Source organism: Anopheles moucheti, chromosome 3, assembly GCF_943734755.1.
Source record: "Anopheles moucheti chromosome 3, idAnoMoucSN_F20_07, whole genome shotgun sequence".
NCBI lineage: Eukaryota > Metazoa > Arthropoda > Insecta > Diptera > Culicidae > Anopheles > Anopheles moucheti.
In genome coordinates this window covers 6,143,755-6,158,599 of record NC_069141.1, presented here as the reverse complement: position 1 = coordinate 6,158,599, position 14,845 = coordinate 6,143,755, and the positions used below count along the sequence as shown (strand labels likewise).

At 46.3% G+C, this 14,845-nt stretch overlaps 1 protein-coding gene across 1 annotated transcript in view; it reads left to right on the top strand.

Moving 5' to 3' along the window:
- The window catches only part of LOC128305865 (uncharacterized), a 39,451-nt gene extending 25,505 nt beyond the window's left edge, over positions 1–13,946 (top strand). Inside the window, exons 9-22 of the mRNA XM_053043490.1 lie at positions 3,323–3,468; positions 3,717–5,519; positions 5,591–5,708; positions 7,457–7,785; positions 8,112–8,443; positions 9,920–10,908; positions 10,988–11,248; positions 11,565–11,922; positions 11,989–12,218; positions 12,293–12,457; positions 12,593–12,801; positions 12,873–13,036; positions 13,113–13,248; positions 13,845–13,946. Of these exons, the coding sequence (XP_052899450.1) occupies positions 3,323–3,468; positions 3,717–5,519; positions 5,591–5,708; positions 7,457–7,785; positions 8,112–8,443; positions 9,920–10,908; positions 10,988–11,248; positions 11,565–11,922; positions 11,989–12,218; positions 12,293–12,457; positions 12,593–12,801; positions 12,873–13,036; positions 13,113–13,248; positions 13,845–13,896 (5,292 nt within the window). The 3' untranslated portion in view covers positions 13,897–13,946. The remainder of the gene's footprint in view (positions 1–3,322; positions 3,469–3,716; positions 5,520–5,590; positions 5,709–7,456; positions 7,786–8,111; positions 8,444–9,919; positions 10,909–10,987; positions 11,249–11,564; positions 11,923–11,988; positions 12,219–12,292; positions 12,458–12,592; positions 12,802–12,872; positions 13,037–13,112; positions 13,249–13,844) is intronic.
- Positions 13,947–14,845: the final 899 nt, after the last annotated feature.

The window sequence follows — 14,845 nt, the reverse complement described above, 5'->3', positions numbered from 1 at the left end:
TCCCAAAAGGTATGAACTTGGAGAGAAAACTCAACGGAATGAGTACTTTAACGTTTGACAAGTAATTTTCTATATCACATTGTACATTATGCTCCATTTTTTCATCAAATCCCTAAAAGTTTCATAAGATAGATCAATTTTATTCCAACACTTTCGCGACTTATCACAATTCGACTTATGAGATCCCTGAAGTCATAAAATTCCGATTAATATAATCACCAAAAATTTAATAACCAGCATCCAATCGTCCAAGCACATGGATTAAAATGGCGCATTCTTATCCAATCGGCACGAAACCAGTCTCGTGATGCCTTTTGCCGATTCTTTTTCATCCCTTGCTGTGTCGTAAATCTGGTGCAAATGAACCATTACACAGCTGTCGATAGAAGGATTATAATTTTAATCACCTTTTTTCCATTTAGCTGCATTTGACAAAAAACCTTCTGCTGAATCGAACTTCTGTTTTCGTTGCATCCATTTCACAACTTTTCGAGATGACCTCCAGGGTTTTTTTTGCATATCTAACAAAAACTCACTTGAATTGTAGAGAGTTTTTTTTCGTACACATTAACACTCCATATCCATGGGCAGAGCAATCAGGTATACCCCTTACACGGACACAGTTCATTTGTATGTAGTTTTGTTTGAGAGCCTCACATTTGTTTTTATTCCCTACAAATTGCTCACCAGATTGCAAGCAAAAGACAAACGTGGAAGTTTTTTTCCGGATATCAACCAATTGCACTTGTGCGCTCGTTCAATTGGAATGGAACATGAAAGAGAGATTAAAAATATACTTTGAATAGTTTTCAGCGCTCTGATTCGTTTATTTTTGGTGCTCCATTTTTTGTCCCCATTGGACGAAAGTACTTTTTCCAATTCCGATTGCCCAATGTTACGCAGCTGGATGGTACGATATCGAAATAATTGTCATCCTGGTTTACGCCTGGTGCTATGCAATGCGCCGTACAGGAAGAGCGTAACACTTCTATCGTACCTTTTCAGTTACATTTTTATAAAATGCTAATTGAAAATTTGATTTTTTATTGATTCTTTGATAAATGGGAAAAAGAAAGATGGCACTAAACGATTTAAGAATCAATATTTTGTAAACACGATCATACTTTTGCGGATATTCAATGCATACATTAAAAAAGGCTTTAATCAACACACGACTTTATGTCAACAAATTGCCCCTAATCATCACGATTCGCCTTCGAAAGAAACAATCACATTCATCACAAACAAATTCCAACTCAACCTCAATTACCGCATCAGCTTACCGAAATTAGGTTGCGAGGCAATTTCCACAATCCTTCGGGCCGGGTTCATTTTCTTTTTCTCATCTCTTCATTTTGTTGCTGTTGGGAATGCATCTTCTCTACCGAAAACTGTACGGTAAGAAACATTCTTATTTTTAGCCCTCCCACATTGCTTGGTTCGCGTACCAAACCACTGGCTTCAGATTTCTGGCCATTCGTTTTCTGGCTGCCTCGTGCTTCCGTTCAGAAACTAAAAATGGCAAAAAAGGCATTTACCAACCAACCGACTTGTCTGTGCTGCACGGATAAATGGATAAACTTGCTTCTAATTATGCTGCAAACTTCATCAACAACAGTGCCACTCACAAAAAAACACTCAGGGTAAAGAAAAGCTCTCCAGCTGGTAGCAGCTGGGGTGTGGTTGGTTGTGGGTAAAAGTATAAAACGGAAGTGAGCGAGTTCTCGGATACTGTTTGAAGGGAAATTTTCATTAAAGCTCAGCGTGGAGCCATGGATTTACGCTCCAACAAGGATACAACACGAATGGAGGTGATAATTTAGGACCGTTCCACCGTCTCTCGTACATTGCAACGTGTAGAGGTGAGAGTACGCACGGAAATGTTTTGCTGTTTGTTCGCAGACAACTGCATAATGCGATGAACAAATATATCACGAATGTTTGGAGCCGGAAGATACGAGATAAAGTTTTGCCTGTATATCATGCAAGATCTTCTCCATTTAACAATTTAATTTATCAAGTCGTTTCCAACAGTCATTGACACTTTGTATTCCGTGGCATGACGATTATGGTTCCTGGGGATGTAATAATTTCATTACTACAAACACTGACTACATTTGCTTCAAGACTTTGACCTTCATAGCTTTTTTCTACGTAAGCCGGCATGGAACATACTTTTACTCTCAGTTGCTTCCAATTGTCATGAGAATCGAAAGACTGCCGCACTGAATCATTATTCGCCATCGAACAACTCACGACCTTTTACGAGGTCGAAGCACAAAACTGGGTCACTTCCTAGCTGGCTTCAAAACGAAAGCGACAGCTGGTGACAGTCTGAATCTCATAAAAACTTCCTCATCTCTGCTCACACTAACAGGATGACACACACTCTACTTCCTTTGCACCGAATATCGATCCCGTTGTGACCATCTTTGCAAAGAATTTGCATCGAAGAAACAAAAGCCGCTATGGCAACTGTGCCTGCGCAACGAAAACACTGAGATTTCTTTTTATGAAGGCACTAGGATCGTGCACGGAACGTATGAAGCATAAAATCTCCATAAATTTCGCAGCTCAGATTTATTGCATATGCCGAATCCGGCCCATGCTGTGGTTGAAGCTTGTTGTTTTTCCCTTAAGCCCTCGTTACGGATCATGAAATTGGAATGCGATGGGCGTGGGTTCGATAATAAACAGAAAACAAAATCCTGTTCCCGAAAGTCAGGAACAATCTATTTTGTTCCGTTTATTTGGAGCTCAACAAAGTGCTGCGAGCATTGCTAATGTTTATGTAAACATTAATTTATATTGTTTCCTAAACATTATTTTCTTTCAACACTGTTCTAGCTCAAGATGTCCTGAGTGATAATTTACTTTCTTTCGATAAATCCTTATTTCTACTGCATCATGTATTATCCATTGGACCACATTTCATGGATTTACTCAATGTTTTTAACATGTTTAAAACTTACCATAACTAAGACTTCTGATTCCAAGACGAAGTATTTTTTATTTAAAACGAAAGATAAAGAACAACCTTAATATTGTAATGCGAAAAATGTCGTGCGAATTGCATACATTCTGACGTAATATATCTTTGAGATTATTTCGCGCATAAATCAAGGTGTATTACATACGGGTTAACAAACATACAAGGATAATTATATCACATGCATCCAACTTGAAAGTGTTTCAAGTAACATTAAATTCGTTTCTTTTAACACCTTGCATTTGTTCAACATAGAGTTTTGTATTAAAATAAAATACAAATGTTCGACTATTTAAGTGAGATCAACCAATCCATCTTTCGTCCTTGTCACAGGTAAAAATGGTTTCCCAAGGTGCCCAAACGAATGGAGGACTCAACGGAGGGGGCCGTAAGTTAACCAAGAGTCTATCGGAAGCTGGCGATCGTATCCAGGAGAATGGAATCGATCCAAACGTAATCCAACCTGTCGACACGGGAACGTAAGTATAGCCGAATGAGTGGCTTTTTCACGTACTGACATAAATATCTAAAGGCACGTTGCTTACCAATGCTCTCATGCTTGCACTTGCTCTCAAGCATCATGAACATAGCAGGATACATTCGTTTTTCGGTAAATACATTATGCCTCACCTGGTTCCATACGTTCTCGTTTCATGTTATCGCTTTGAATTTGCTTTCGCGCTTCATAAATCCATCGGACGGTCTTAAAAACGCATAACGCACATAGCAGTCCGAATGTAAACTTCGATCATGAGCTGCTGCATCGCACGCAATCGGAAGAACCACCGAAATCCCCATTCACCATCACGTCACCGCCCGCCTCCCATGTAGGGCCACATTTCGAGCTACCATCGTCACGTACATCCTCACAGTTGAGCCATTCCGACGGTACGCACCTGACGCACTCGCGAAACCACTCGCAGGACAGTGCCACCTCCTACCGCTCGACGGACGGTTCACGGACGTCCTATGAGACGGCTTCCTATCCGTACGACGCTTATGACAGTATAGTGCTGCCGCGTCGTGCTAGCCATGCCGCCGAACCGACATTCCAGTTCTTGCGTAAACAGGACCTAGAGCAGGTGCATCATCACCATCAGCAGCAACAGCAGCAGCAGCTCCAACTCCAACCGACGCCACATCAGTCACAGTACACGCACGGCTACGAGAATGGCTACGTACCGTTCGAGACGCACAGTTTGCCGCGACGAACCTGCATCCACCACAAACCGGAGGAGTTCCACACGCACACACTGCCACGGCGTGACCTCGGCCACGCACATCACCATCACGAGATAGTTTATCGGGATCAGTCACACCCGACGCTACCCGCCCCAGAGCATCTCATCCTGTCCAACGGAAGCGTTAATCAAGATGTTCGATCTTTTGACAGCACGCCTTCGGTGACGACCCTGAACCGACGGATGTCGGCCCACTCGATTGTACTCCCTCCCGAGAAGCAGCAGCACTCGACTGGACTCCCGCTTGTTCAAGGGCTTCACCAGCAGCAGCAACAACATCAGCAACATCAGCAGCAGCAACAGCGGCGTGCATCCTACGCATTCGTAACGCCGGACACACACGCGCTGGCCAAACGGAACTCCATTCCACATCAGCAAATCCAGAAGGTGCAACCGATAATGCAGGCACAGTTTGCCACACCGGTAAAGACACAACAACCGTTCCAACCGCTGGTCAAACCGCAACCACCCGTCCTACCAACACACTACACCTCCCATACCGCCCCACCATCCTGTCCGGTGACTCCGCCCAACATTCAACCGCTGGACATGCAGGACGACACAAAGTCTTCTTCCGAGGGCAGCTGTTCGACGTGCGAGTCCGAGAGCGAACCGGAGCTGGACGGTCCCGGTGAGGAGCGGGAGATTTTCATCGACTTTAAGCCACGCGTTTCTCCCGTTCCTTCGCCGGGGGCGGTCAAGAAGAAAAAGCTCCAGAAGGCACAGTCCGAGGGTGAGTTGGCACACGCCGAACGGCGCAAATCGAGTACGGGAGATGGCGACGGTGGAAGCTCTACCGTGCCGACCGCCAGCGACGATGAAGGGCGGTCTACGATGCGTGAACAGTGTGTACCAGCACTACCGAAACCGGACTATCGCGATGCAAGTGAAAGCTCCGTTCCGGACGATGAACCGCCGGTGATGGTGGATCGACGAAAGGAAAGCTTCCGCAAGCGTTCGGTTAGTCTGGACCAGCCGACGAGCTGCGAGCAGGAGGACGATGAGCTGCCTGAGGCACCCATCAAACAGCATGCTGGTGGAGATGCACGATCTCATGGGCACGCTGCACAGAGGATGTCGTCTAGGTCTAGATCAATAGGAGCAGCGATAGGATCCCGTCATCTTTCCGCACCACCATCGCCCCAGAAGGAGGATCGCTCCGCTTCGACCGGGAAGCTTCACCGAGAGGCTTCTCCCTTCCACTCATCGGACTCGCTGGCGAACGATGTCACACGGGATACATCCGATGGGAACTGGAACGAGTCACAGGCAACGATTATGACTACAAGGTGAGAGGAATTCGTAACCAACGTATTCTTGGTTAACTGGAAGTTAATGCCAACTCGCTTTCTATTCGCAGTCTTACGGACAACGGGAAACTGACACCATCATCGAGAAGAAAGAACCTTCTTCTGCAACACCAGCAACGGAGTTCTATGGATACGGATGCGCTGGATATGGAAGACATTGCTGATCAGGTAATATTAGCAACATCGATCTACTCTGTTTCGTATCTGCAAGGGAAATCCCATCGAAAAGACGAGAATTCAATAGAATGTTTGCTGTTTGTCTTCCAAGTTGTACAATTCCAGGATCTCTGGAATTATGTTTGCAAACCATATGAGATGGAAAGCGTTTTATGCATTTTATCGAAAACCTGGAGTCTTTTTATTTGTCTTCGTTCCACAGCACAGACTTTTGAAGCCCAGTAATTCTAATGATTCCTAACATTAATTAAATAAGCAAACAGTATTAGCAGTCATCGTTAAATTCTTGTTTTCCGTTTATTTTAATTTTATTGGTCAATAATACATTTAATCGAAACCGTCTAACCGCTCGGTCGATGAAATCGAAAACGAAAGGGTTTCTCCAGCAGGAAATTAAATCCCTGGTGAAAGTATCCCTTACCTCAGAAAGTGTTGATGAAGGTGCTGTCGGATTATTTATCTCCAAATAATTTCCCAAATGTTACCTTTCGTTCGTGAAACGCGTCGCGCAAAACAAAAACCAAAAGGCAAACATTTAGCTTCCCAACGAAATTAAGCCTTTTTTTTCCATCCTGATTGATTTTCAGTATGTTTTCGCTGTATATTTCCTTCGCTTGAAATATTGCACCGGAAGCGACTGCGGATACTTTCACCTTTCGTTTTTTTCTTCTGTATCCTTCTACGCGCAGTACGCGAGCAAACACTTTGCTAATTAATAATTTCTACACCTCGGCTCGGTTGCCCGAAACCATTTCGAAGCCAGCATTTGCTCGCCCGCACTTTGGCATATTTCACGGAAAAGACTTATTTCTGGGAACAGGCCCGCTGTAACGCCACCGACCGGAGGCGCCCCATTTTACGCCCCAGCATTGTTTACATCCCTTCAACTATAGTTAGAAAGCACCGGATAAGCCCAGCATGAAATTTACACTGTTCATGGCACATCATGAGCCTACTCCGGGGATGGTGACTCATCCATAGTCAAGCGATCCGAACGAATATTTGCTATCGAGACGATTTTGATGGAAATTTGACATCGAATTTGAAGCTTAAATCACGGTCACGTGCACCAGTATTCCAAAAAGCTGAAAATTGAATTGTATTTTATAAATTAGAACCACGCTGGGAGGGCGGTTTTACGATCGATATACGAATATTTTAAACTCCTTTGAATACACTAACAGATAGCTGCATAACGTTTTCTATACAGATTTGCAAGATAACAGAATGTATGCTCGGTTAGCTTTGGAGCTACGGTTTTAATAAAATTCGCATACATAATCCCATAAACCGGTGGGATGAGATTGTACGTACTGTTCCAGCTGAGAGTGGACTTTGTCTGCTATAAAACATTACTTTCGGAAACAGGATTCACTGCCATACCGAAGCCAACAGCTCGATTTCTAACTTACTGTGACGGGTGGTTGCAATGTTGCAGATGCCGCCTGGCCTCAAGAAAGAAACGAAGGGCGATGATTTAATTTTATGTTTTAAAACACGCTGCAGTGCATCGCAAGCCGCATAGCTCGGTGGTGTGCATTTTTTCGGCACTGCATCCATATTCCACATAGCCATCGTCATCGAGGATGGTTTTATTTAATTTTAACCACTCCCTGGCCCCGTTAGCGGATTAAACACCAGGATTTGCGAAGGATTCCGAAATGTTTGGTCTGGTGCAGTCGATGCTCGTAGCTATTTTTTGTGTTCAAGCGCATTTTGCTTTGTTCTATGCTTTTCAGCCACTGCCACCGCTGCCTGTAACCGTGGCCACTACTGCACTGCAGACAAACATCGTGTCGGTGCCCAGCACGGGCCATCAGCAACAACCGAACGGGACGGCCATTCAACCGAGCGTGGCCGGCATCGGTATTGTAAAGCCCACGACCCCATTGATCGCCGTCATTCCGTCGCCGAGCATGGAACGTGAGGAACGTGATCTGCAGTGGCAAAAGTCAGCCACCCTGCGCCGTCCTTCGCGACCCTTGTCACCTACCAAGCGAGCCGCCCGGAACGAACAACAGCAGCAGAAGCAGCAAAAGTTGCAGAAAATCGAACCTTTAATCCATCGGTAAGTGCGAGAGCTGTATTAATGCAAAAAACTCGTAAGCTGCTTCGTGTCGATTGATTTTGATACCTTTAACACATTTATGGATGTTTTATGCAGCTTGAAATAGATTTAAAAAAAACCTTCGGGCTATATCCATGATTTCACCGCACACTTTACGCATATGCCATGCAAATAGCATAATTTTAGGCGTTTTTCCTCGTTTTTCTATTATTATTTATTTTCTTTGTCATTCTCTTAGTTACTTCTTCATTTTTGGAATTGAAATTGAAAGGAAATGTTATGAAAATTGAAATAACACATTTTTCCGCATAAATACTTCATTTCAGTTCCGCCGACGCTAGTGACCGTACCGGTAAAACCGATTCCAGTCCGTCATCCTCGATGGCTCCCGGAAGTGGTGGTTCCACGACACCTCAGCAACCAATCCCTTCCTCAGCCAAGCTACCCCACCACCACCATCCAATCACGGTTACCACACCGGTGGCCGCACGGTTCACCAAAGGTTCGCCCGGGAACGGTGTCGATCTGCTCAAGGACCATCCGGTGCTCTGTCAGGAGCCAACGCCCGGTGGCGGTGGTGCTGGATCGGAGGGCAGCACTACCGAAGACTATGTCACGTGCACCGAGAACTCGAAGCGCGGTGCTTCGGGAGCTAAAGGTACATACAAAACGGTCCACGCCACTAGACCGACCAAGCAAGTAACAGGTTCGAAATGTCCGATTCTTACACACTCGCACGCACTGTTCGTTCGTTCCCTGCCAAATGTTTGTTCTATGTACACTCCCAGACTGTGTTGCGTTTTGTGGTTCGTCTCCTTCGTTACCTGCTCCCTGTGTTCTATGTGTACGCTGTGTATATTGTTTGCAACACTGTTCGTTTTGTTCCCATTTGTTCCCATAAAACCATACAAAAAAAACACAGATCTCATTTTCGTTTGTTATTCCAACGGTCGATAATTTGCCATCAACTCATCAATTAACGTTACGAATGTGTGAACAAAATCCACATACCATGGTTGTACATAAAAGCATGTCGTATGAAAACACAACATGAATTACCTTTTAATTAAACCGTTGCGGTGGAAAAAAATGCACTTTACCTAATTACAACCCTCAACGGGGCCACGTCAAGTTAACAATGATGGGCAAAGCTTTATTTGATACCTGAACCCTACATAAAGTCCAGTCGAGGTATAAAATACGACAATGCTATCATACCTGACCTACGAGCTAATAAATGAAAGTTAATTATTCCGGCATATAATCACGTACAATATGCCGTCACGTGCTAATTATCATTTAATTAATTATAGAAAACATATAAACGATTCGTTTGCATTTCAGATCGAATATCAATAATTTTGAACTAAACCATGGCTTATTAAAGTTGTTATTGTTTAAATGCTTTATTGTCACATGACCCGAAAGTAAGCAATTTTTGTCCAATGCACTTTTAGTGATTGTGTTACACTGCACTATTCGGCGCAGTAAATATGGTTTATGTGTAACCTAGACTATCAACGATCGAAAATCATCATCACCATCATCAAAAGCATTGATCCTTCGATCTCTCAAACTGTGCCAATATTGTCACTGGGTCACTTCTAGAAGCATGGACAGAAAATATTCTTGAAACAAAATGTCATTTTGCTTTTCGCGAATTAACTTGTCAACTGTCGTTTGAACATTAATCAATCATCGTTAGCGCTTGTTAAGTCCGAGTGTATAATTGCATTGGTGATTCATTCAATGTGCTTCCAATGATATTCGCTCAAGCCAACCACCATTTTCCATTTATCCAATCCCGGTAATCAACGGTTTATCTCCAATGTACCTTAAAGTCGGTAATGAGCTAAGAAAACCCTGCCCTCATTAAACATAAGCGATCCCAGAGAGTAAACAATCCCACCCACCTTAATGTTAATCCTCCACATCCCGATGCAATCGTTGTTAAATGTTCATGAAAGGAGCTTTCGAAGGATGTTAACGCTGTTTTGATTATAGCTGCCGTTTGCTTTTATTTTCCCGGAACATTTTCCCCCTCGATGGAGGCTTGTTGCTGGTAGACGTTACAGTGCAATGCACCGTGCAGTGGTGAATAAATGATTTCATGTTTATTTGTTACAACCTACAGCCACCACACAGGACGGATCATCCTTTGAGAGTGCGTCCTCCATCTACAGCCTTGCGCGGGTCGATGCAGTGTGCGAGGAGACGCCTCCAATCGAGGAGAAATCCGTTTCGCCACAGATCCCACCGCCACCGATCCCGAAACCCTCACCGACGCACTCCGTCAGCAGCAGTTCGAGCGATAGTTTCAGTGTCAGCAAGAAGAGTTCACCTTCACGGCCCGCCCTACCGAAAGCGATCGCTGGCAAGGTGAAACCCTCGAAGCCGCAATCACTGTCAGACGACGAGCGGAGCGAAAAGAGGTATTCTTCTTCGCATGATGAGAAGGAGGCCACGCCGAAGGTACCGTACTCTGCCTCCGCAACCGGAACTATCGCCCGAAGCGCTCGACGGGGTCGCGACTGGAACGAGGAGGAACGGCGCAGGAAAAAGAGCACCTTCAAGCTGGAATTTGACAAAGACTCGATTAAAACCTACACCACACCGATGCTCCGCCAGCCGAGTCCGGGCTTCAAGAAACTTTCGCCTGAGGACAAGAGTGCGCTAAACGTGTTGGATGGAGCGAGTCCCAGCAGCAAGCAGAAACGTTTCCGACCGAAGACTCGCAAGTCTCCGCGTGCGCGTAGTGCAGTGCCGGAAGAAACAGCAACGGCGGGAACAGTTGGACCATCAGGCACATTACCACGACGTAGTAAAACACCTCTGGTACGATCGCCTGACAAACCGATCACAACGACGACGGCAGCGCCTACAACGGCGGTGGTTCCGGCAACACCCCAACCAACCATTGTTACTACCGGCACGAAACTCAGCCCCTCGCAGTACTACTCCCAGATCCGAAGTCCACCCACCGGGGGATCTCCTCACAAGCAAAAAATATCTCCCGAGAAGCGTCTGCAAGCGATCTCTACCGAATCACTGCGATCGGTGTCACCCGGTTCGGATTCGGTATTTTACAGTGAAGCAGACGCGTTGTCTCATTGCGAACAACAGGTAAATGAACATCGTAAGACTTCCTGCTCTCAGTATATTACGTTCCGTAACGCGTTTCATTTCCCAACTCTAAACGAAGGTCCATTGCTCTCACTGTGGTAAGGAGGTCGAGGTGGCCAATCTCCCAGGCGAATCGGAGGAGTCGATCCTTACGCTCGATTCTACGGATAACGATCGGCCGGACATTGTGCAGCCGCCGGAGGGGTTCGCTGATTCACCGGACTGCACCAAAACGCCGCACCATACGCGACTGTACAAGAAGATGGACAAACGCTTTCGCTCCGAAGATCGGCACGTCGATCGGCGACACTTCAAGAGCCGGCAGGAGTACCGCGCCAAGGTAAGCGGTTAGTGATCAACTCTGCCGTTGTTGTGTGCTCTGGGTAGTTGTGCGTATGAGTGTGCGAGGGGAAGATTCGTTCGCCTCAGTGACTGTTTTGTGTAAAGTGGCAAGCAAGCCTGTCTGTGTTCAGAGATTCGCCTGAAAGTATGCAATACCCTAGACAGAGTATCAGTTTCTACGGAAGTTTCTGTTTCACTGTCAATGTTTAGTGGCTGTGTTGAAAGTATAGAAAATCTTGTTGTCTCATGTGTGCAAGCGACATGATAGCTCACATCCTAATGAAGTTTCACCACCTCTCACCTCACGTTTCCAGAGCGAAGAGCGTGGCAAGGAGGAGATCGAACAGAATAATCTTCGTCCCGCCGGATCGTCGCCCTGCGTAGCACCGGCCGGCCAAGGATACATCGATACCGCGTCCGAACCAGAACAGGGCATTTATCATGGGAACTATAAGGCCGGTCTGTGGATCTGTATCGCCGATCGAGACGTTTGGCGACGACACGAGCTACCGGACGGGAGTTTTGATCGTCCGAAAGATGCGACGCTCGAGCGGCGTGGTTCCACCGATTCGGAGCGAGATTTTCGTAAGAAATATCAAGCAATCACTCATCGCCTAGTACACCGAAAGTCATGCGTCGAGATGTACCGACGTCAAAATAGTAACAGTTTCGGTAAGCTATCTCCGCATTGGAGAATGCGTTGAAGAATTTCACTTAACTAGCTATTTCTATCTATAGACACCGATAAAACGGTGGTCGTATGCAGGAAGTCTGGCGAGTTCGGATTCCGTATACACGGCTCGAAGCCGGTCGTCGTGTCCGCGATCGAACCGGACACGCCGGCCGAAACTTCTGGCCTAGAGGTAGGTGATATTGTACTGTCGGTCAACGGTATATCGGTGATCGACAAAAGTCACTCGGAGGTTGTGAAAATTGCCCACGCTGGCAGCGATACGCTCGAGTTGGAGGTAAGTTGAAGACGAGTACCTAGACCCATCCTGACTAGGAGCTACATCTTGGACCACACCTTATGCCATCACAGGTCGCTCGTACGATTGGGATGCTGTCCCCCATGGAAGACATCGCCTCGCATCCCTCGATCTACACCGGATTCCTGTGGAGGTATTGTGCCAGCGGTGGTAAATGGGTCCGACGATGGTTCTCCCTTCGACCAGACCATTGTCTATACTACTATAAATCAGATGCGGTAAGACATATACTACTCCTCATTTCAGTAATTATTACCGAATACCAACTGCCTATTTGAAAATCGCATATTTACCCCTGAAAGTATGCAATACTCAACACAGAATATTCCTTTCGATGTATCCTACACTAACAGGATAACCAACCGATCGGTGCGATCATGCTGACAAACCACACGATCGAACGCATCCCGCTTGAGCCGATTACACGCCCGTACAGCTTTGCCATCGACACGGAGGATGGCACCAAGGTGCAATTGTCGGCGGATTCTGATGAGGCTGCCAGCCGATGGATTGCCATTATCAGTCACGCCGCTCAGCAGTGTGATCCATGGTTGGAGAATAGGTGATTACTGCAAAAAATAGACAAAATTCGTTGTTTCATCATTGAACTATCGTCCCTTTCTTTGGTGTCAGTGCGCGTAATCTGCGTCTTGCAGCCACGGGCATCAGCAAACCAGACTGTAGTGGACCTCTGACCAAGCTGGGCAGCAAATGGCGTTCGTGGACCAAACGGTACTGCGTGTTAAAGGATGCGGTGCTTTACTTCTACCACGACGGCACCAGCAAGAGTGCTTTTGGTGAGCTTGTTTGGCATGTACTGGTACACATTGGGATGGAGTTTAACGTACTGTTTCATTCTCTTCATCGAAATAGGAATGGCCTGCTTGCAAGGTTATCGGGTACAGCCCTCTTCGGCTGGTGGTAAGAAGTATGCGTTTGAGATAGTACCACCAGAGCTAAGCCTCAGACACTACTACTTCCACACGGAGACCGAGATGGATAAGAAGCGGTAAGTGGTGAAGAATTCATTTCATTATCTACATGACAAAGATATGCTCTCCTTTACGTTACGGAGAGCGTAGAGCTCTTTAACCCCGAATAAGAAATATCTGTTTCCTATTGTGAGTTGGTATTCATCCATCTTTTATTCGCCCAACTGACGTTGCATAAAGCAAAGCGACAACCATGCACCATAAATCCTGCACACTGGATCACATGCAAATTTTTATTGAAAATATCGCAACAGCTTCTTCCGGTTAGCGTGACCTGTTATTGTTGCACCGCAGCGTGCTATAAAAGCAGATCCCACAAGAAAAAACACAAGCACGATGGCTATTTACACCGTACCATTCCCTCGGACAAGGATACAAAGCGCGTCCATTCATCGCAATAAAGCCATCAATTGGAAATTTAATTTTCTTTTCCCCTCGCTTTCCGATTTCCACTTTCTCGTTCTCGCTTTCTCGTCCGGAATCGCTTTCTGTTCACGTCACGATATTTTTCCCATTATCCATTCGCCCGGAATGGTGGCTCGTCCGTTCATCGTTCGCATCGCAATACATTTTCCGCCTGTCCTGACCTCGCCGCTAATCGAACGGTGCGCAGCTGGGTGGCCGCCCTGGAATATTCGATAGACCGGTGGATGAGAGCCGGCTGAAATAACCTGAAACGCTACGAGCAGCTCGTATAGTACACAGCAACTGGCCCTACGTTTCGCCAATCTCCGGTCGGGTGCATTCCTTCCTGCCACGAGCATCAACATCAGCAGCACCGGCCGCGCACGCCACCGTGCGATGGTCGTGCTGTGGCAGCATAAACAAAACACAGCCAAGCAAAACCCCGGTAATGGCTGGCTGCTTCGGGCGGTTTCGGAATATGTGGACGGTAGGTATACAACAACACGCTTCACTACAAACCCATCCTACACAAGCTGGGAGTAACAACAGTTTCATACACAACAAAACACCAACCCCATCGCCATCGTCCATCGTAAAAATCGGACCGTGATTGCGGTGTGCCTACCTTTCAGGCGTTATGCGCATGTTGATTGAAAGGCGCTGCGGAGACGCTGCGGGGCGAATCACAGTGCCGACAATTTGTGCATGCATGCTGGACACGTGAACGCAAATAGCCCACGGTCACGCTTCAATTACGAGCCCGGCCTGCAAGCTGCAGGCGACACTGAACGCCAAACAAATCAACCGTGCCAAATTATGAAAGCAGAGCAATGTGTCAGAGGACGAAGAAAAAACTACACACTGGCACGTTACGATGGGCGATTTTGCCTAGTGGTGTAATATCAGTCTGCTCCGTGCCATTGGTTGGTGCCATTTTGTGTCGTGATTTTCACCCATCCAGCCCAGCATATCACTGCAGAAGGAGCCTTTCTTGATGGTGGTTACTTGTTTTCCGGCTTGTGTTTCGCTCTATCTTCTCCCAGCGGCGTCTGACCTTTTGTTATTGACGTTACGTATACAATTTATGCTGCTGGTTGAGGTAAACACTTGCGCCATGGCTTTCGGGACACCCATCCCCACCCGGACTACCGTCCCGCTTTTTCCATCCGGAAGCGTTCAACGTCAGATCCAAACGGTGGCTTTTCCCCC